At 34.7% G+C, this 21,802-nt stretch overlaps 1 protein-coding gene across 1 annotated transcript; it reads left to right on the top strand.

The window, feature by feature from the left end:
* The first annotated feature begins 252 nt into the window (after nt 1-252).
* On the top strand, nt 253-20,178 carry Opa1 (Opa1 mitochondrial dynamin like GTPase). The gene is made up of 21 exons (XM_090117196.1): nt 253-533; nt 608-827; nt 1,725-1,860; nt 2,237-2,383; nt 2,984-3,076; nt 3,495-3,646; nt 4,952-5,133; nt 7,222-7,332; nt 8,516-8,645; nt 9,401-9,499; nt 9,799-9,930; nt 10,158-10,303; nt 10,745-10,906; nt 12,849-13,042; nt 13,873-14,087; nt 14,668-14,809; nt 16,341-16,554; nt 17,169-17,250; nt 18,245-18,379; nt 18,846-18,915; nt 19,436-20,178. Exons 1-21 carry the CDS (start codon nt 505-507, stop codon nt 19,498-19,500), a joined length of 2,856 nt encoding a protein of 951 aa, XP_089973322.1. The 5' UTR covers nt 253-504; the 3' UTR covers nt 19,501-20,178.
* The last annotated feature ends 1,624 nt before the right edge of the window (nt 20,179-21,802 follow it).

Here is a 21,802-nt window from a genome sequence, read left to right as displayed (position 1 = left end):
AATAAATTAATAATACATGACAAGTACATGACATATGTTCAGTGATACCAGTTTCTGAGTTTTGTATTGTTTTGTCGTTTTTTTATTTATAAAACAAAACTGCTACATGCATATGTTAAATTGATTTTCTATAATATTGAAAAAAAAAACTATCCTATGCATAATTCATGAAATTATTTTCCAAAAATTAAAAAAAAAAACTAATGTAAAATGAAACGTAATTGTAAAAAATGGACCTTGATTGAAGTCACCCTGCATTCTGTCAAATTTTCAAAATATGAAGTGATCATTTGTGATTTTTATGTTGATTGTGTAATATATTTGCTTTAATAATAGTTTAATTTTATAAACCAACCGCTGTGTGGTGATATTATTTGATTATATTGTAAACCGGCATCGGTTATGAACTAGCGGCATTGAAAATTTTGTTGAAAATCCTTATTGGTTATTATGTTTTAGAAATATTATTAAACTGTGATTAAAAGCAAAAGAACAACTCCAAGAATGTCGAGAATACTAAACCATCGGATAAGGTATAATTAGCTTTTATTCTATTATGAAATGATTATGAGAACATCGTATTTTAAACAATATAACCTTTCTTCAGATCATCATTCAAGAAGCAATCATGGTCATGTGTTGATAAGAGGGCTGTAGCATTTTCAATATGGACAGGCCGTAGTGTACTCCTTCACAAGCCGCTAGACAGCTATCAGATTCCAAGAAGGAAATATGGTATGCTGATTGCCAGAGCTGTGAGAGGCGTGTTGAAAATTAGATATTTACTTCTTGGAGGTGCTGTTGGCGGCGGCATGACGTTAAACAAGGTAACATACACTTTATTAATGCTTACGAGATAGGTATTATCTTTCAATTCAAATATAATAAATTTTTTTGATAAGTTTATGTTAAACAGAATATTTTTTTTTGTACAACTACCTTTTTCAAGTAAGATTGTAAGTACAGTCAAAACCGTTTATGGCGACATCGTTTAGAACAACATACCGGTTAAATTGACCAAAATCAAAGGTCCTGGCTGAATGTTATATGACCGCCTTATCGAAAACATTGGTTTTTACGACATTGTTTACTACGACATACCGCATTTAGCGACCACATTTGGTTAATATATTCGGAGTATTATATCTGTAGAACGACCGGCTCAGCTGTATTGTAAACAATTTGAATAGGAAACTGTATCCACATCTGGCACGGTATAATAGTCAATGGCTATTATCGTAAAAGTAATCAAAGTTTAGGGTCTTTTGTAATTCTTAAAAACAAAGCACATGCATGCAGTAGCCTGAAGGCCTGCTTCGTCATATCTCTTAAGTCAGTTTGTTACTTATCTTTACACAAGGCACACCAAAACATATTGTGAAAATTGTAACATGTCGTAAAAAAGAAAACAAATCAATATCAAAGAAAAATTGTTTATTATTTCAAAGCTACCTGGCAAAAGAATATAGTGTATCACACTCGACAATTTTAACTGTTTGGAAAGAAAGGGAGAAAATTCAAATCCGGTTGTTACAAGTATCGGTTTTTACGACTCAATATGAGTAGTCCCTTCGATGTTGTTATAACAGATTTTGACTGTAATTAAATTTTTTTATCAATACTTAAGTCATATTTATAACTCAACAGTAAAACTCACTATTATATTATCTAATAAGTTACATTATAGTAAAATAATTAGCAAATAAAAATCAACATATTTCCAGAAATATGCAGAATGGAAAGACGGTCTACCAGACATGGGTTGGCTGAACGATTTACTGCCAGATAGTGATCAATGGGACAAATTCACAACTACCCTCATTGATGCCAAGGACAAAATTGGTGATAATTTCCAAATCGGTGAGTTTATATTATCTTTGATAATCTAGATTATTTGATTGTAAAAGTACTAATTAAATTATATATATGATATGATTTTATTTAGTTTGCTAATTATGTAATTTCTGTAGTTTCATTTATTACATTTTAATTTAGAACAATAAACATGCCATGTTCATTTAGAATTGTATTTCACTGTATAGTGAGAGTATATATATAGCCTATAGACACTATTGCATTCCTCAATAAATGGGCTATTTAACACAGAAAGAATTTTTCAAAACGGACCAGTAGTTCCTGAGATTAGCGCATTCAAACAAACAAACTCTTCAGCTTAGAGTATTAGTATACATCAGTGAAACTTAGCGAGCCACCTCTCACTGTGGAACAACACTAGGTGCGCCACTGACGCTGTCGATACACGCAGATCCGAGGCTCCGGGACGCAGGGCTCGCTAGGGCTGCCGAGTTAAAGGAGTGGCTCGCACAGAGGTATGAGGACGCGGTGGCTGCGGCAGCTGTTAATAACGCTACTAGTCATATTGGTGAGTTTATTTTGATATTTAGTTTGGTTAGTTGATTTTTGTGTATTTTTGTTGTTGTAATGCTTTACTTTTATTATTACCATATATTTTTAATATTGGTTCAATTTATTATTTATTACTGTACCGTTTTGGTACATATGTTTTGTTGCGATTTATAGTATTTGTATGGTAAATGATGTGTTTATGTCGCAGTCATCTGATTGAATATGCTATTTAATTGAATGACTAGCGTGTTCATTAAATGACGACATTAAATTGAATGACTAAAGGACAACTCGTCAAGTTGTTTAATGTAACATTCAACGTCATTTAACATAGTGGTTGATTTGGATGTGTTAGGTTAGGTTCGTTGTATTTTTAACTACAGAGCGGGCAAAAACTCGTAATCGTCTTGTGGACGTTTGGAAAAATAAATTCTGTCGTCATTCATCATTCTATGAGTCGTCATTCAATGAACACGCTAGTCATTCAACAATATGCCGATTGTTATATCCGCTCAGTTCACAGGGCTACTTTACAATCCGCTTACTAGTTTGACGTGGAGTGTATTTGACTTAGAGAAAATTATTAATATTATTTCGTTCAAAAATATTTTTCCAGAACCGGCACCAAAGATAGTCAACAACCTACAGAGTAGACCGGCACCCATGTCTGCGTCAGCTAAATCAAGCGCAGAAGATACCGCTGCTTATGGTATGTTAAATTTTCAAGTGATTTTTGATTTTGCTTATTTATGATCCTTCGAGCCGGAACATATAAACAGACATTTCTCAAAAGTAATTCTTTCGATCAAAGAGCGTAAAATATAAAAAAAGACGTGTGGCACTCGGGGACTGCCGCGGTAAAGCTATTGCATGCTATGCCTTCAAGCCACACCTCTGTGTCCGTGGGAGTGGGGAGCGTGAGGTTTTTTCGTTACGGAATTTCTGGATTCGGTCCCCGCGCTCAAGGCCCGCGATAGAAGCTATACAATAGCTTAACAAAGCCTTTTACAAATAAAAGACTAACCGATTTTAAACGCGATTTATTCATTACTAGTGGCTTATTTTTCATCCTTTCATGTTTTTTTTCTTCCCGCTTTAACAATAAACTCGTCTACAAATACATCCAGAGCGTCGAGTCCACGCCCTCCAAGAGGAAGTGTTATCCCTCCAAGCTCGATACCAGCGCGAGTTGCAGCGGCTCGAGCAGGAGAACAGAGAGCTGCGGCAGCAGAACATGCTGCTGCGGCAGGGGAGACAGCCGTCTGTTAAGAAAATGAAGGTATGTAAAAAAATTGGTTGTTTGTAAAGTAGGTTTACGATCGAAATATTTACGTGATAACGTCTTATTGGTGGCAGCGCTCGAGATGAGACGGGAGATCGGTCCGTCTCTCTCTCGTTATACCTGCGATCGCGCTCGTGAGGTTTTGGTGTGACAAGTTTCTGAACATGTCACCCGACTAAAACGATTTTCAAAAGTCTTCTATAACTAGCGTTTAATCCTCGAATATGTATTCTGGAGTTAAAAAATCTTCTTTTTCTAGCGTTCTGTATTACATTTTTTAGGATTTAAATATCTTCTTTATCTATTCATCATCTATTACACATTCCAGACTTCCCTTATCGATTACATATTCCAGATTTAAAAAAAAATCTTGTTCCAATATAACATCATCAATTACATATTTCAAACTCAAAAAATCCTCTTTTCCATTGCTCCTTCAGCAGTTACAAATATTACAATAAAAAAACCGGCCAAGTGCGAGTCGGGCTCGCGCACAAAGGGTTCCGTAGCAGCAAATATAATAAATTACAGTTAAATCAACCTATCTCAAAAACTATAAGAGATACTTTGATCAAACCAAAAATCGTTGAAAGAGTTAATTAGCATGCATCACCTCTATTTTTTTTAGAATTTTATACCCCGTAGTTATAAAAATAGAGGGGGGGGGGACATACTTTTTACGACTTTGAGAGCTGATATCTCAAAAACCGTTCACTTTAAGAAAAATGTTTTTTAGAAAACTTTATATCATTTTAAAAGACCTTTCCATTGATACCCCACACGGGTATGTACATCGAAAAAAAAAATTTCATCCCTCAGTTACATGTATGGGGGGCCCCACCCCCAATTCTTTTTTTTACTATTTAGTGTCATATTTTTGTAGCGGTTCATACAACACATATTCCCATCAAATTTCATCACTGTAGTACTTATAGTTTCCGAGTAAATCGGCTGTGACAGACGGACAGACGGACAGACGGACATGACGAAACTATAAGGGTTCCGTTTTTGCCATTTTGGCTACGGAACCCTAAAAAATGGTTTTTCATTGCTTGTATTGTTAAATTGTATTGTATTAGCCTTATGCGCTATTGTAGACCAGTCCATTGTTTATTTATTTATTTATAACACTATGCTGGTTATACAAATTACTTAAAACTAAAACTTACAGCTAAACTAGCACAGAGGGCGGCTTTATCAGTAAAGAGTGAGAGAGTGATCTCTTCTTTATGTTTACTTCTTTGTTTATGTTTTTTCATTCAATAATTATATTTATTTATTTACACTAAAATCACTTTCCAGCGTTCCCTCATCGACATGTACTCTGCAGTATTAGACGAGTTAGCCGACTGGGACTCGGGTGAAGCCGGTCGTCTGCCCCGAGTGGTGGTGGTCGGGGATCAGTCAGCTGGCAAGACTTCCGTGTTGGAGATGCTGGCTCAGGCCAGGATCTTTCCACGAGGGGCAGGGGAGATGTGTACCAGGTATCAAAATAAAAAAAAATTGGTTGTCTGTAAAGTCGGTTTACTGACGATAGTTGAACGTGACAACGTCCGATTGTGCTTCTTTGTCGCTCGTTCCGCGCTCTCGCTTGCACTTCAAGCCTTACGGAACGCCTCAGAGCGAGGTAACGCCGCATGAGTCATGTTTTTTCGTGCGTGCAGCCGGCTATCGAATTATAAGAAGTACGTCAAAAGATCAAAATTGTTTATTTGGAACAATAAAACACAACATTACAAAAACTTTATGAAACAATGGAACCCATAAAAGCTTAAATAAGCTGCGTCACAGGTGCCAAAAACTCAAAAAGTATGTAAAGTTATGTCGTATAGATCGCGGTAAGAAGAGTTATTGCTGTGTGTTCGTGAAATAAATAAATTGTTACTGTATTAATGTTGATAGGTTTTATTATTTGAATATCGATAAAAAAATTCGTTAAAAAAATTTTTAATCATAGCTAATTTAATTTTGTTAATAGATCGTTTAAAATTTGTTAGCAAACTTTTTAGTAATGATATATGTACATAATAAAGTTGAGAATTAACTAAACTTCACCACTCAAAATAAGGCCTACCATTAATTATAAGACTTTTTTTTGGTCTAAAGGAAACTTATCGTACAACTTCATTATTGTCGAGCCAATTTAATAGGCAACATTTGACGTCTATCAATTTTATCTTCGAAGAGAGGTAACCTGCTTAAAAACATCGATTAAAGTGAATTAATCGATACGGATTTGAAACATTTGTCAATCGAATTTATTAATTTATGATGATTTTTATTCACAAGTAATCAATGCATTCGATTCTAGATGTCAGATTTCGATTTTTAGAGTAACGTCTCTGGTATTTAAAAAGAAAAAAGGTTTATTGACACAAAATTGTAGCGACGTCAGTTCTTCAATTCAGAAATTGTTTATTATGTTTAGTATGGTTTATCAGTAAAATGAAATTTTAAAATTACTTGTATCGGTCATTATTATTATAAATATGTAATCGTAATTGAAAAAAGTTAAGCAAATGTGCAGTTCTAATAAAACGAAATATCATGTTATTCTATGTCGTCGTTGCGTATTTCCAAACTATACATAGCCAGAACGCAACCATAGGAAACTGCTCGTGTATACTTTGTAATGCTGTTTTTAAGTTTGTTATTACAATATATACACGAATTTTGCGTACTGATCGTGTATACTTTGTAACGCGGATGCTTGCTTCTTCGTTCCAAACTATACACGATCAGTATGCAAAATACAAACTAAATATACCTACTACACCACTTACGCTTGAGCGAAATAAATATATAGGTAATCAAAAACTTGTACAACTATCTATCTACTTTTTTTCTTCTTGATTATTATTGATTCAGTAAAAAATGGAATAAAAGTATTATTAGGTTAGCTTAGGAAAATAAATAGGTAACAGATAAGGTTAGGTTAGGTTCGTGATATTTTTAACTACACAAAAATAGGAGCCCCGCGAAGCGGGGCTCCGTCACCTCGCAGCCGTCTTCTTCTGGGCTTATTAGATTCTTACATATTTAGCACTATTGACAATTGTAAGTCGTGCAGTTAGTCGGGAATGAAGACACAAGCATCCTCGATACAAAAAATATACGATCAGTAGGTACGCAACATTATATACACAATACACATGCATTTTAATAATAGATTTCAAAACAGCAATACAATAATATAAACGCGAGCAATGGAAATACGCCGCGCTTACTCCGAAACATACACGATTAGTCCGCATGCGTACTTGCGCTGTATGTTTTGGAGCGCTATTCTTACTTACTTCACTACAAAGTATACGCCAGTATTTGCGTACTACTGTTGTATAGATTGGAAGAACTTTGTAAAAAAGTTATTTCCAAACTATACGTGATTAGTTTCACACCGTTGCGTGCTGGCCTTGTATAGTTTGGAAAGACGCGTCGTCGTTACAAGGTTACGTTGTTGAATTTTGTTGAACTGTCAAATGTTGCCTATTAAAATGGCTCTACTATAGATAATTAACTTTTAAATAATCTAAATTTAAGATTGTATAATAATACAAATGTGCCTTTTTCAGAGCACCAGTAAAAGTGACATTATCAGAAGGCCCCTACCACGTGGCGCAATTCAACGACTCGTCAAGAGAATTTGACCTCAACAAGGAATCTGATCTGGCTGATTTACGGAAGTAAGTTAATTAATATTATTTACTATGCATTTTATTATTTATTTCATGAATATAACAGTTTTAACATTATATTTATAAATTGGACCAAGAATGGAACCCTGTAGGTACCAATGATGTTTAAAAAGTTGCAACTAGCTTTTTATTTTAATTCTTATATCAAAAGTGATGTTCAAAACTACATTTGTTTAAATTTATGTTACAGTTAATTTTTAAAAACCGATATTCATAAACATAGAAGGAATTTTTCAGGAATCTCTTTGTATAGATTGCCAAATGCTTAATAGAAAACAAAATCTATTTTATAGACATTGCATTTACATTATAATTGTTAAGTTTTCGAAGCGTCGTTACAATTGGTCTTATCAATACTTTTCTTTTTTTTAATGATTTGAATTATGTACAACATAATGACGATAATATTTATAAAGATGAATTTGAGAAAGTTTATACCGATAAGTTTGGTATTGATCATGATATTTGATAATATTGTGAATGCTACTGGCAATACTCATGTTTAGGAAAACACTTAATTGACAACATTCGAAAATTTTAACTACTTGTTTTTTTTTAAGTTCTTTAGGCGCATTGAGAGTTAAATTGCAAGGTCGCGTTAGGGCAATACCGTCGTCTATATCTTTGAATCTTGTCAAAGAAGTTTTTTGACACGTGTGCTCGGTACACACGCTCTTTTTTAATAGATAGAGTGACTGAACGGGAAGGTTTTAGTTTATAATTTACTAGCAGTGCTCTGCGGTTTTACCCGCAGAACTCCGCGAGATGATATATAGCCTATAGCCTTCCTCGATAAATGGACTATCTAATACCGAAATAATTTTTCAAATCGGACAAGTAGTTCCTGAGATTAGCGCATTCAAACAAACAAACTCTTCAGCTTTATAATATTAGTCAAGTATAGATGGGGATAATATTCAGAAAGACAATAATGACACGGACGATATAGATGATAAAAAAACGGGTTGCACTGGGGGAGTGCCGGCAGAAGTGAAAACTTGATTATTAACGTTGAGCATGTTTGATATTTTGGAATGGTATCCGTCTTACGCATGGAATATAAGGGCTAAAAAAATCCGTCTTACGCTTTTTCGATCAGGCCACGTGTTTAAGATTTTATACCCAACGCCGCTAAAGAAGTTTTCACTTTAATAAACAAACGCGTGTGTAGGGAGGTGGAGCTGCGCATGCGCAACAGTGTGCGCGGGGGACGCACGGTGTCCACGCAACAGATCGCCATGTCGGTCAAGGGGCCCGGCATCCCGCGCATGGTGCTCGTCGACCTGCCCGGCGTTATATCCGTGAGTAACGTCACGTCACGTCACATGTGACGTCACTCGACATGTGACGTCACACGGCACGTGACGACAGTAGGGTAGTAAAGATGGAGTATGGCGCGAGTAACGTAACGTCACATGATAATATGTAACTAGGGTCTAGGGTAATGTAGATAAAGTGTGGTGAAGGAATTGTCAAAATATTCAATTGAAATTCATTTATTTGCTACAACAAAAATACAATAAATGAAAATATATTTAATAGGAAAAATACAAATTTAAAATCATGATGATGCCCTGATAAAGGTTTGATTTGTTTTTCTAAATTGGCTAAGGGGCTTTCAATTAATTTCATAGTTGCAAGCTATTCTTTACTTTATTTTGTGACTGTAAATCAATAATAATAGTTATCATGAAATTCCTCAGCAAATTTCAAGAATAAAACTATAACATATAATAAATTGTATCCATAAAATATCTCCAAAAAATGTGGAATAACTGACCAAACTTATTATCCCTCTCCTATAATCTTTCTTAATATTATTATAAAGGCGAAAGTTTGTAAGTATGGATGTATGGATATTTGTTACTCTTTCACGTAAGAACTACTGAACCGATTACAATGAAATTTAGCACACATATAGAGGGTAACTTGGATTAACACATAGGATAGGTTTTATCCCGGAAATCTCACGGGAACGGGAACTATGCGGGTTTTCCTTTGAAAACGCGGGCGAAGCCGCGGGCGGAAATCTAGTAAAATAATATATCATTTACAGACGCAAACAGTAGACATGGCGGCGGACACGCGCGAGGCGATCAAGCAAATGACGAAACAATACATGGACAATCCAAATGCTATAATATTGTGTATACAGGTAAGAAAAATCTTAGTCATAATGAATTTATTATGAAAACTAACGAACCATCTCAAACAATATAAAAATTTCAAAACTATGTTTCTATTTAAAGTAAGTTTGGTAATAGAAATACAAATTACGCTCCATACAACGATATTTCTAATAGCAAATGTAACAGGTGATAGAGAGACGAATTAAAATAATTTTGTGTATGAGACTGTGTCACTACACTACAAATTGTTGATAATTTTGAATTAACAAAAATTTTGCTAAAACATTTCATGAAAACATGTTTTTTTTTTTAATAATACACATAGGATGGATCAGTAGACGCGGAGCGAAGCAATGTGACAGATCTAGTGTCTTCGTGTGACCCGCAAGGAAAGAGGACTATCTTTGTGCTAACTAAAGTCGATTTAGCTGAAGAAAATCTCGCAAATCCGAACCGAGTAAGTAACCAAATATATAAAGATGTGTAATTAATTTTGTTACTATTGATTGTTTCTTATGAGTTTAATAAAGTATTATAAAATATTAAATCTTAATTTCATTTAAATAGCATCGGGCATACTATTGATCCCTGTGGCACCCCCAACCATATAACTTATTTCCTTCATATTTCATTTCAAAATATTATTTGAACTTTACAATTATGATGTTTTTAATGTTTTATTAGATTCGACGTATCCTAGAAGGTAAATTATTCCCGATGAAAGCTCTGGGTTACTACGCGGTGGTGACTGGACGGAGTCGAAAGGATGACTCGATTCAGAGTATAAGGGAATATGAAGAGAGATTCTTTAGGTCTTCGAAGTTATTCAAGTGAGTATATATTTGATGTTTTTGATGGGTTGTGGATGTTTTTAATTTATTTTGAACTTACATATTTTTAAATCAAACTTTGCGTAGTAGATTTTTTCTCTGAGTTCCTATGTCGTACCTTCAATTAAATTTCTATTTTTGTGCTTTTCAGGGATACTGTATTTGTTTCATTCTTTTTGTGCTTTTTGTTTGAAATGTTACGGTCTCTTCAATTAATTTTTAATCATTGTGGTTTTTAGACGTTACATTATATTTGCCTTATTCTAATTGTGTGATTTCTCTAAATTTCACCTTATCTTCAATTAAATGGATATCTCTTTGATTTTCGCGAACTCTTTCGTGTTAGCTCTATTCTTTTTGTGTTTATTGTTGAAAAGTCTTTTGCATTTTATTGTTATTTATGTTTTCCATGAATTTAGTTGTTATTTATCTGTTTTCCAGGGACGGCATGGTAGCCGCTGGTCAAGTGACAACTCGTAACTTAGCATTGGGCGTTGCCGAGTGTTTCTGGCGCATGGTGCGTGACTCAGTTGAACAGCAGGCGGACGCTTTTAAAGCGATGCGTTTTAATTTAGAGACTGAGTGGAAGAACACGTTCCCGAGGTGAATACATACATATACATAACAACAGGTTATGGCTGAAAAACAGCGGTGAAAGTATTATTGTATACTAGTGGTCCGCCTCGGCTTCGCTCGTGGTACATATTTCGCAATAAAAGGTAGCCTATGTCCTTTCTCGGGTATCAAAATACATACCAAATTTCATGCAAATTGGTTCAGTAGTTTAGGCGTGATTGAGTAACAGACAGACAGACAGAGTTACTTTCGCATTTATACTATTAGTATGGATTGTTTGTTTGTTTGACGTTTACAATGACGTGTTTCACATACAATTTTTTTAAGTGAAACTTCTTTAGGTGCGTCGATTAAAACTTCAAAAGCTTGGCAGGATTTTGGTATGGCGCTTACCAGGTGACGCTGCTCTGTTGCCCTCTATTGCATAAAAAAAGACGGGTTGCACTCCGGGAGCTGATTTTGGTTTTAAAATGTTTGTCGTAGTCCAGGGTAGGGGTCTCGGTGAGGAAACTAACCAAGAAGGATAGTTCGATTAATTATTTTAAAAAAATCTTTAAAAATGTAAAAATTCTGACAATTATTTATTTATTTGTCGCGATTTCGTCGACTGCTTCAAAAATATTGCGTTGAAATAATATTATAACGTTAAAACTGAAACGGAGACCTTGACTCATTCGGTTGAACCAAGCTAAATTGTGTTTTGAAGATTACATCCATTTACACGATGCAATTAGCACAGAGAAGAAGATGCAGAAAATGTTGGGCTATTTAGGTGCTTAGGTGCTATTTTATCGGCGACCTTCACAGGTAGCCCAAGTCATACGCTTGAATATGCGCAAGATGCAATGACATAATAATATGTTCGTCATTATGGTCGCCCTGGATCTGTTCATTACATTTACATGAAATCCAAAATGGATGGAAATTCTATACGTCAGGAAAATTTGTATACGCCAGGAAAATTTATATACGCCAGGAAAATTTTTATAAGTCAGGAAAATTTCTATAAGCCAGGAAAATTTCTGTATGTCAGGAAAATTTCTATGCGTCGGGAAAATTTCTATAAGCCAGCAAAATTTCTATAAGGCAGGGAAATTTCTATACGTTAGGAAAATTTCGATAAGCCAGGAGAATTTCTATACGTCAGGAAAAATACTACTGAACCGATTACAATGAAATTTAGCACACATATGTATAGAAGGTAACTTGGATTAACACATAGGGTAAGTTTTATCCCGGAAATCCCACGGGAACGGGAACTATGCGGGTTTTCCTTTGAAAACGCGGGCGGAGATCTAGTTCTTTTATATTGCTTTTGTAATTTGATGTTCTGGGGCACAATAAAGTATTTTTGTTCGTTTCGTTCGTACGTAAATTGAAATGATATAAATACCAAACACTAATTATGCAACTTGAATTCTTATTATCACGTAATTAATTATTAAAATCGCAAAGCACTTTATAGTAAAAAGTAATACACGTCTATTCTGATTCACTAACGAACGAAGACTCATACGCGGTAAAGCTATTAATAGCTTTACCGCGGCGTCCCCGAGTGCCACGCGTCCCTTTATCGGTCACGTAGTCCCCGAGTGCCACGCGTCCCTTTATTGGTCACGTAGTCCCCGAGTGGCACGCGTCCCTTTATCGGTCACGTAGTCCCCGAGTGCCACGCGTCCCTTTATTGGTCACGTAGTCCCCGAGTGGCACGCGTCCCTTTATTGGTCACGTAGTCCCCGAGTGGCACGCGTCCCTGTATCGGTCACGTACAGTCCCCGAGTGGCACGCGTCCCTTTATTGGTCACGTAGTCCCCGAGTGGCACGCGTCCCTGTATCGGTCACGTACAGTCCCCGAGTGGCACGCGTCCCTTTATTGGTCACGTAGTCCCCGAGTGGCACGCGTCCCTGTATCGGTCACGTACAGTCCCCGAGTGGCACGCGTCCCTGTATCGGTCACGCACGTCCGCAGACAGCGCGAGCTGGACCGCGACGAGCTGTTCGAGCGGGCGCGCGCGGAGCTGCTGGACCAGTCGGCGGAGCTGAGCGGCGTGCCCGCCGCGCAGTGGGAGCTGCGCCTGCGCGCCGCGCTCTGGGCAACGGCCGCACCCAACGTGCTGGCCAGGATATACCTGCCCGCTGCTGCTAACGCGCATCTGGATATAGGTACGTAATACTAATATTATAAAGCTGAAGAATTTGTTTGTTTGTTTGAACGCGCTAATCTCAGGAACTACTGGTCCAATTTGAAAAATTCTTTTTGTGTTAGATAGCCCGTTTATCGAGGAAGGTAAATGGATATATAGCCTATAGCCTACCTCGATAAACGGGCTATCTAACAGTGGAAGAATTTTTCAAATCGGACCAATAGTTTCTGAGATTAACGCGTTGAAATAAACTCTTCATAGTATAGATTGCAATAAAAATGTGGATAGATGCCAATAAGATACATTATGTTAAATTAACGATTCTTTTTTTATATGTGTATTTGAATAGATAAATACATGCCCCGTCAAGTGAAATACAAGAATCCCAATAACGGAGGATCCACGCAAATATGCCTCGAACCTTTTAACCTTGATTTTAGTAAGATTTCAAACTATTAACAGATAGTCGAAAAGTAATGATATAGTTTTATTCATGTAATTCTACTTTTTTTTTAGTTCTGTTAGTTTTCATCAGTTATGGATAAGATTTTTTATTTTCATTTTACGCATAAGAATAACATTCCACCATTTTATTGTACTTAAAAAAGTAGTTTTAATTTTACTTATTCGTAACGCAGGTTGAACATTACAGATTGCGTCCTCCATAATAAATTATTTGAGTATTATAAAAACACCTGAAGTTTCTACAATAAAAATACCATACTTTTATAATAAAGAGAAAAACTGTTGATAGTGAATAGAAATATTTGATCTCAATTCAATTTAAACAAATTATAGTCTAGATATATTATTTTTATCATCACAATTTCACAACACCCATTTTCCCAGACAAATTCAACACAACAGTCGATATAAAACTCCGCGAATGGGCTGAAAACGAGTTAGCTCAACAATCTATACAAGCCGGTCGCCAGGCGTTACGTGAAGAGTTTACAGAACTAATGTCCCGAGCTGCGGACTCTGATGCTATCTACGAGCCCGTGAAGAAAGCGGCTGTCGATGAAGCGTTGAGACGACATAATTGGGAGGAAAGAGCTCAGGATGTAAGTTTTATTACGGTTTTTATATGGGAAGTATGGTTTAACGTATGTAGATAACATAATTTTTTTGTTTGCAAATTAACCCATTGAGCCCCGAACGGCCAGATCCGACCGCGACACAATAGATTTTCTATTGTGTCTGTGATTCCGGGGCCTGATGGATTAAAAGCCAAATGTTTTAGTTGAAAATTGATTAGAAAACCAAAACACAATAACACTATTTAAAAGTTTGTTGACATGAATAATTCACAAAAATGACATTAATATGAAATTTGACACATGCCATACCCTGTAAATGTCAGTGATAGTTTTTTTTTTATTTTATTTTTTTAATTAGGCTAAGGCACATTTTTATTCCTCCGTATGTATGACGTCATCATCACATTTATCGTTTTTATTTAATTTCTCTTAAAATAAGCGATTAAAAAATGAAATAATTTATTTTCTGTAATCGAAAGAGCAAAATAAAGAAACTATTTTTTTCTTTCATGGCCTTATAAAAAATGAAATGTTGTCAATTACCGTGGTTTTATAAAATCCTACAATACCATTTTATAACTATATTAATTATCATATAATACAGGTGTTACGTGTGCTCCAAGTGAACGCGTTACAAGATCGTTGTGTGGGATCTCGTGCCGAGTGGGATGCTGCGGTGGAATTGATGGAATCTGCGCTAACTGAGAGGCTGCAAGTTGTTGAGGCTGAGCTTAAGAGTCTTGTTGGTGAGTTTTAATTTAATGTATTGCGTGGGAATACATGTATATGTGCTTTATGTGCGTGTTTTTTTTAAATAGTGCGTAAAGTAGCACTTCTTTGGTCCCAAAAAAAAAGCCTTCTTTAATACTTTTAATAATTTTCACAAATGTGTGACTATGGCTAACGGTTAAGCACTACTGACTTAAAATCACTACATAGTATAAAACAAAGTCGCTTTCTCTGTCCCTATTTCCCTATGTCCCTTTGTATGCTTAAATCTTTAAAACTACGCAACGGATTTTGATGCGGTTTTTTTTAATAGAGTGATTCAAGAGGAAGGTTTTAGTATATAATTTATTATGTTTTAGACAAAGCGGGCGAAGCCGCGGGCGGTAAGCTAGTAAATAATAATAAATACCTAAATAAATTTATCGGGACAATTTTCACGGCACGATCTGATCCCGTACTAAGCTTTTGCTTGTGTTATGGAAACCAGATGGCTGATAAACATACATATATAATTTTAAATAAATACTTACTTACATACATAATCAACACTCAGACACAGAGCAAACATCTATGTTCATCACACAAATATTTGCCCCGGGTGGGAATCGAACCCACGACCAGTGGCTTGGAAGGCAGGGCCACTACCAACCGGTCAGTCAAATTGAATGAATGAATAAATGAAAACGCTTTATTGCGTACACCATTACAAACAGGAAAAAGACATACATATACAAAAGAGAGACATGCACAAATGGCGGTCTCTTCCAGGCAACCAAACACAAGATAGGTAAAAAACATAAAATCATGACAGATGGGATTAAATGTGGGATTGTAATGGGATAGTCTTTGTGAATGTGTAAATCGTGGTTTTGTTGTTATTTGTAAATAACTAGGCACAGTAAAACTCTGCCTATGCGTGTATTAGGCAGAGTTTTCTATTGTGTGAATACTTTAAACAATAGTGACATGAAATTAAAGGTGTACAACCGTGTTAGTTTCATTTATATTCATTTTACTTCGATTAAAGTTTAGTCATATTTCCATTCATTAAAAAGAAAAGCAAATATATGATTTGTATTTTAGAGGAAATGTAGAGATGCGTTGTTTGAATCCTCTACACCAAAAATCCTCCATATAATAAGACAATTCAGAAGTACTTTAGAAATACAGCAGTTTTGTTTGAAGAAATACATTTTTGACATTGAGTTATGGTGTACGGAGTGTATTAGGAGACGAATTAAAACAACGAGATCATGATTAAGACTAAACTTTTATTCATATAAATTATTGTTTAAGGGCTGATTTTTCAATCCTTGGTTAAAACTTATTCTAATTGCCCGTATTTGACAGTTAACGTGACATTTTAATATTATCATGTAATACTTTATTGGACGGATAAGTTTTATCCAAGCATTGAAAAATCGGCCCTAAATATAATAATGGGGTTACACGTGTATACAATAAATGATTACATACTGGATTACATACTTACACACTACATGAGATTTATACATAAAATAATGTTTATTTCTACAATTATTCGAACAGGTCCAGGTTTCCGCGACCGCTGGTTCCGCTGGGAATACACGAACGAAGAGCAATCAAGACGTGCTCAAGTTAAAGCTGAACTAGAGCAACTGGGCTCAGAGCGACCGGCGCTGGGCTACGACGAGGTGGTGGCCGTGAGGGACAACCTGCGCAGGCGCGGCGTGGAGGTGGACAACGAGTATATACGCGACACCTGGCGCCCGCTGCACTTGAGGTGGGCTTTTTTGGTATTTTTTGTGATTTTTTGTGATTTTTAGGCATTTTTTCAGGATTTTTTGGGTATTTTTAAAAAAAATTGCCATTTTTTGGTCATTTTTTGTGATTTTTTATACTATAAACACACGATTAAGCAATCTATTGGTAAGTGAAATCGGAGTTGGGCTCAGATCGGCCCTAGGGTATGACGAGGTGTTATTAGTTATACAGTATAATTTATTTTTATCTTTATTTATGATTGAATTTTTTTTTCTAGTCTCTAGTGACTAGTCCAAAATACTGATGAAGAAAGAAGAAATTAATTTATAGCAATTTAGAATATAAGCAATCGATCTAGAGCTTTTTTGTCATAAAACAGTAAATAGTGCTATAGTTTACAACTTCTTGAATAATAATAATTATTATATCTTGAATTATTCAATTATTCAAAACTTTAAAAACAAAACTGCTTTCTGACCATAACATCAGGTTAATGATGCCACAATTAATATTAATAATCGTAAATTCATCAATCGACTCAGCAAAACGCGAATTACACATTCATTCAAAAAACACAACCTTTTGGCACAGTCGGATAAATAAGGTTTTAATTATACTTTTTTTATATTACAGACAGTTCCTACAACGCGCTTTATCGAGAGCAAGAGATTGTCGCAAGAGTTTCTACCTTTACACACAACAAAATGGGACTGGGGTGAGATTTATTTAATTTTTAATTGGCCTATATAATATCAAACAGATAAATAAATTAAGTATAGTCTATGTCCGGAATGATATAGTTTTCTAATTGTGAAAGAATTTTCAAAATCGGTTTAGTAGTTTCGGAATTTATTTAGTACAATCACAGGAATTAGGAGGAGTAGGATCTTACGTGCATCTGTAGTCAAATGAACGGCTTCAACCGCAATGTTTTTGTGTTCAAATAAATAGTATTTAAAATCTGATAAATTAAAAGACATAATTAACTATGTTGTTTTCGACAATTCCAGAAATAATGCTGCGAAACGATAATTTTGTAGTGAGTTAAATTCACTTTACAGTGAATTAATAAAAAAAAATCATATATTTTATATGATTTTAATTAAAAATTAAGTTACAAATACGTATTATCATGAACACGATGCTTCACAATATATCTTAATTCTAATATAATATATTTCATAGGAATAAAACGTTCTCACGAGCGAAAGCACTCCATCGGCTGTCACATAACTAGTGCTCTGGATTGAAATGACTGGATTGAAATATGGATTGAAATAACGGAAAAGATGTTTTCCTTCTCCGATTCTGCGCTATACACTTAACTACACTGGTAGTTTAGGACCGAGGGTGGTTCAAGGGGGTATTGAGCCACCTATAACATCTTCCCGGTCCTGTGACTGTCCTACCTACTCTGGGTAGTCGATAATGAGGCAGGGAAGCCACGTAGTCTGGCATATTGCTGCGGGAGCTCTGGTGCGTTCTGCGAGAGATCCCGGAGTCTCCGCTATCATGCTTTGGGTTTGGCCGTCGAGGAGGTTTTAGTGGGTAAGAATCCCACATGCTCTCTTTTTCCCCCAAAAGGGAGTATCTTTTGAAGATTTCCTCCCCGTTACCAAAAAAAAAAAAAAAAAAAAAAGTTCTCTAAAAACTGCTTTCTTATTTTTATTGCATAGCAACTCAATAAATGTATTTTTCTCCGATTCCAGAAGGAATGTTGCGAAGTAGTAATGTTCTGGCGCGTGCAAAGTGCGCTCCGAACTACTTCCAACGCGCTGCGGCAACAGATCGCCAACCGGGAGGCGGGGAGATTGGATCGAGAGTTACGGGAGGTTTTGGATGAGGTGAGATGGGAAAATTTGCAAAAAAAATGCAGAAAATGCTGGTTTTTTTGGGTAGTTTTAGTAGATTGATATTTTTAGGTTGTTTAGGGGAAAACATAAACAAAAAAAAATTGGTTGTCTGTAAAGTCGGTTTACTGACGATAGTTGAACGTGACAACGTCTTAAGGCCGATTGTGCTTTTTTGTCGCTCGTTCCGCGCTCTCGCTCGCACTTCAAGCCTTACGGAACGCCTCAGAGCGAGGTAACGCCGCATGAGTCATGTTTTTTCGTGCGTGCAGCCGGCTATCGAATTATAAGACGTTGTCACGTCAAGTGTACTTAATTAGAATTTTAGGGAGGGCGGTAAATAATATGACAATAAAATCTACTTCTAAATCGTTACGGCAACACATAGAAAACTACACAGATATTTTAAAATTACCTAAACCATACATACACATTCATTTTCTTTTGCACATTTTCACAGATGGCAGCAGATCCAGATTTAAAGAAAAACTTACTGTCCGGCCGACGGGTGGAACTTGCTGAGGAATTAAGTAAGCTTATGTTATTAAAAGAAAACTTATGTTTTTAATATTTTAACAACACATTTTGCATTATTTATTAATTATTTTTAAATGTAAGTGTAATGAAAGGTGAAATAATACAAAAAGGTATTTTTTGGTATGCAAAACACATTATAAACTATTCGTGGTAGCTTTTATTACAATTAAGTAGAGAGACAACATTTAAAGATAGGAATAATTTGTAAAATTCGCATATAATTTAATTAACTAGGAAATTATAATCTCAGCATTTACTGTGATATTAACTACTCAGTGCTGATTTTCAGCATTCTATTCAGTATTTCTTTTTGAAGTTTAACTTTTTAAGGCGCAATGCAGAGTTAAATTTCAAGGTCGCTTAATGGCAACACCGTCACGTCATGGATAAGGCGACGATTTTGGTATCTTTGATTCTTGCTAAAAAAGTTTCACTTCTGACACGTGTGCTCACACGCACTTTTTTAATATTTTTTTAATTGTTTTTTATATACATTTATTTTTATTTTTCCAGAGAGAGTAAGACAAGTGCAAGAGAAGCTAGAAGAATTTATAGAAGCGTTAAACAAGGAGAAATAAGAATACTTAATGTTATTAAATTATTTAAATACGCCTTGCATTTCATTATAACATATTTCATTTTGCATTAAATGCTTATATTAATGTACTAGTGTTTAATTATAAGAAAATAAATTTAAGAATTGGTTATGAGTTTTTTTCCTTTTTTTTTGTATAAAACTGTTTTTCAACTAGTCACTATCGTCATTTTGATTATAATATATCCTAATTAAAATAGTTGATTCTACCAAATTTATTTACTATTAAAATTCTGTTTATATTTTTGTATACCTTAAAATTATTTATGCACTGTAAACAAAATATGACATTATATTTAAGTGATTGTTGCTTCAATTTTTTTTGCAAATTAATTGTATACAGTAAACTTAATTGTAGGATGTATCTAGGAAAGGATACAAGACGATTTCACAAGTTCCTGGTATGTTTTGTATAGCTTATCTGTCAGTTTAAATATAAATATATGGACTATGGAATTTTCAAAGTGTTGATTAAGCTATCAGTTACATTATCAGGAGGTGAAATTGTTTCTTGAACTTGTAAATATAAATACTAATGAAATGCAAGGTAATTACTTCGACTGTTTGGTCAATAAGTTAGGGTACAGAAAATATATTATAATGTATTGAAAACACATAAAAATAATGTATTTATTATGGCTTGATATGGTAGCTGTACAGACATCAAATCTCTGATTTTTCATTACTGCAGCTAAGTATGAGATATAAAAAATCAAACGAAATAAAATAAGAAACTTTTAGAAATAAGACAGATAAAATATATCTATATAACACAGAAGTTAAAACTCGGTTTAAAAGCTATTATTAAAAGTGCCCCAATATTAGGGACAAAAATTGCCTCTAATGTTGCCCTACTTAAATGACCATTTAACAGTATGGTATGTTAGATATAGTGTATCGAATAGGATGCGTGTATGTCGCTATGTATTGTTGTTAACTTAACTTCTTTAAGTTATATTTTTTAATAAAATGTTGCACAAAATATGTTGTTTTTTATTTACCACAATTTTACATTATTACTAGATGACTTGGAAAACTTCCTGTCTGTTTACTTTGGGATATAAAAAGTTGGCAAACTGTGCTCTGATCTAACGAATATACTTATTAATAACATAAAGTTACATAATTTTATTTTATCCATAAAATTTACCTACATCTTTTACTAATTACATAAAGATAACATATTTATAACTGTTGTTTATTATACTAATTGCATAAAAAAATCGCAAATAAGTAAGGAGTAAGTATGATAACTATATGACATGTAATTTTTAAGGTTCCGAACCTCAAAAGGAAAAAACGGAACCCTTATAGGATCACTTTGTTGTCCGTCTGTCTGTCTGTCTGTCAACACCCTTTTTCTCAGAAATTCGTGGAGGTATAGCGCTGAGATTTATATCGAATACTCCTTTCTACGGTCTCTTGATGCTGTGAAAAAATCAAACGTATAAGCCTACGCAATCAAAAGATACAACTGTAAATTCTGATAATTTTCGCAAATTTCGACGTTCGCAAGGAAAACAAAACTTAATCGAAAACCAGGAATTTTTAATTAGCTCATATAAAAAAAAAATATTTTTAAAAATTTTAAACTTACAACCCTTTTACTCATGTATTAAATTGATATACACACCAAAAACTCAGCTAAGTATAAGCTGTAATAAAATCAAACTTCTATGTCAACGCAATCAAAAGATACAGCCGTAAATGCTGAAAATTTTCTCAAAATTTCGACATTCACAAGGGAATCAAAACCTACATTATACTTCCCGTCTAATCCTGCAATTTGGTTAAAGTAATGTCTTAAAGCACAGTTAAAGGAAAAAATGCTAAAACATACATTTTAGAGTTACAACATAATATAAAGTATTAAGTAGGTTTGTTCGAAGCCCTCGCGTCGGTGCGCGAGTCCGAAGTACAATGTAGGTTTTGATTCCCTTACGAATGTCGATACGGCTGTATCTTTTGATTGCGTTGGCTTATAAGTTTGATTTTTTCACAGCTTATAGAGATTGTAGATTTTAACATTTGATATAAATTATAAATTTCAACTTGATACCTCGACGCCTGAGAAAAAGGGTCTTGACAGACCGACAAATTTTAAAATTATAAAATATATACATATATTTTTTTTAAGTTTTTTGCAATTATTCCTGTATCTGTGCTATAATATGTTGCTTCATAGTTCATACCGAATTTCAAGATCACGGAAAATACACTGTAGGTTTTGAGTTTTGATTCCCTTGCGAGTGTCGAAATTTGCGAAAATTTTCAGCATTTACGAC

This window comes from Colias eurytheme, chromosome 27 (assembly GCF_061535395.1).
Source record: "Colias eurytheme isolate Ceu_HAF_F1 chromosome 27, ilColEury1 Martin Lab GWU primary, whole genome shotgun sequence".
NCBI lineage: Eukaryota > Metazoa > Arthropoda > Insecta > Lepidoptera > Pieridae > Colias > Colias eurytheme.
Note: the sequence above shows the minus strand (reverse complement) of the source record. Positions and strands in the feature narration are given on the sequence as shown.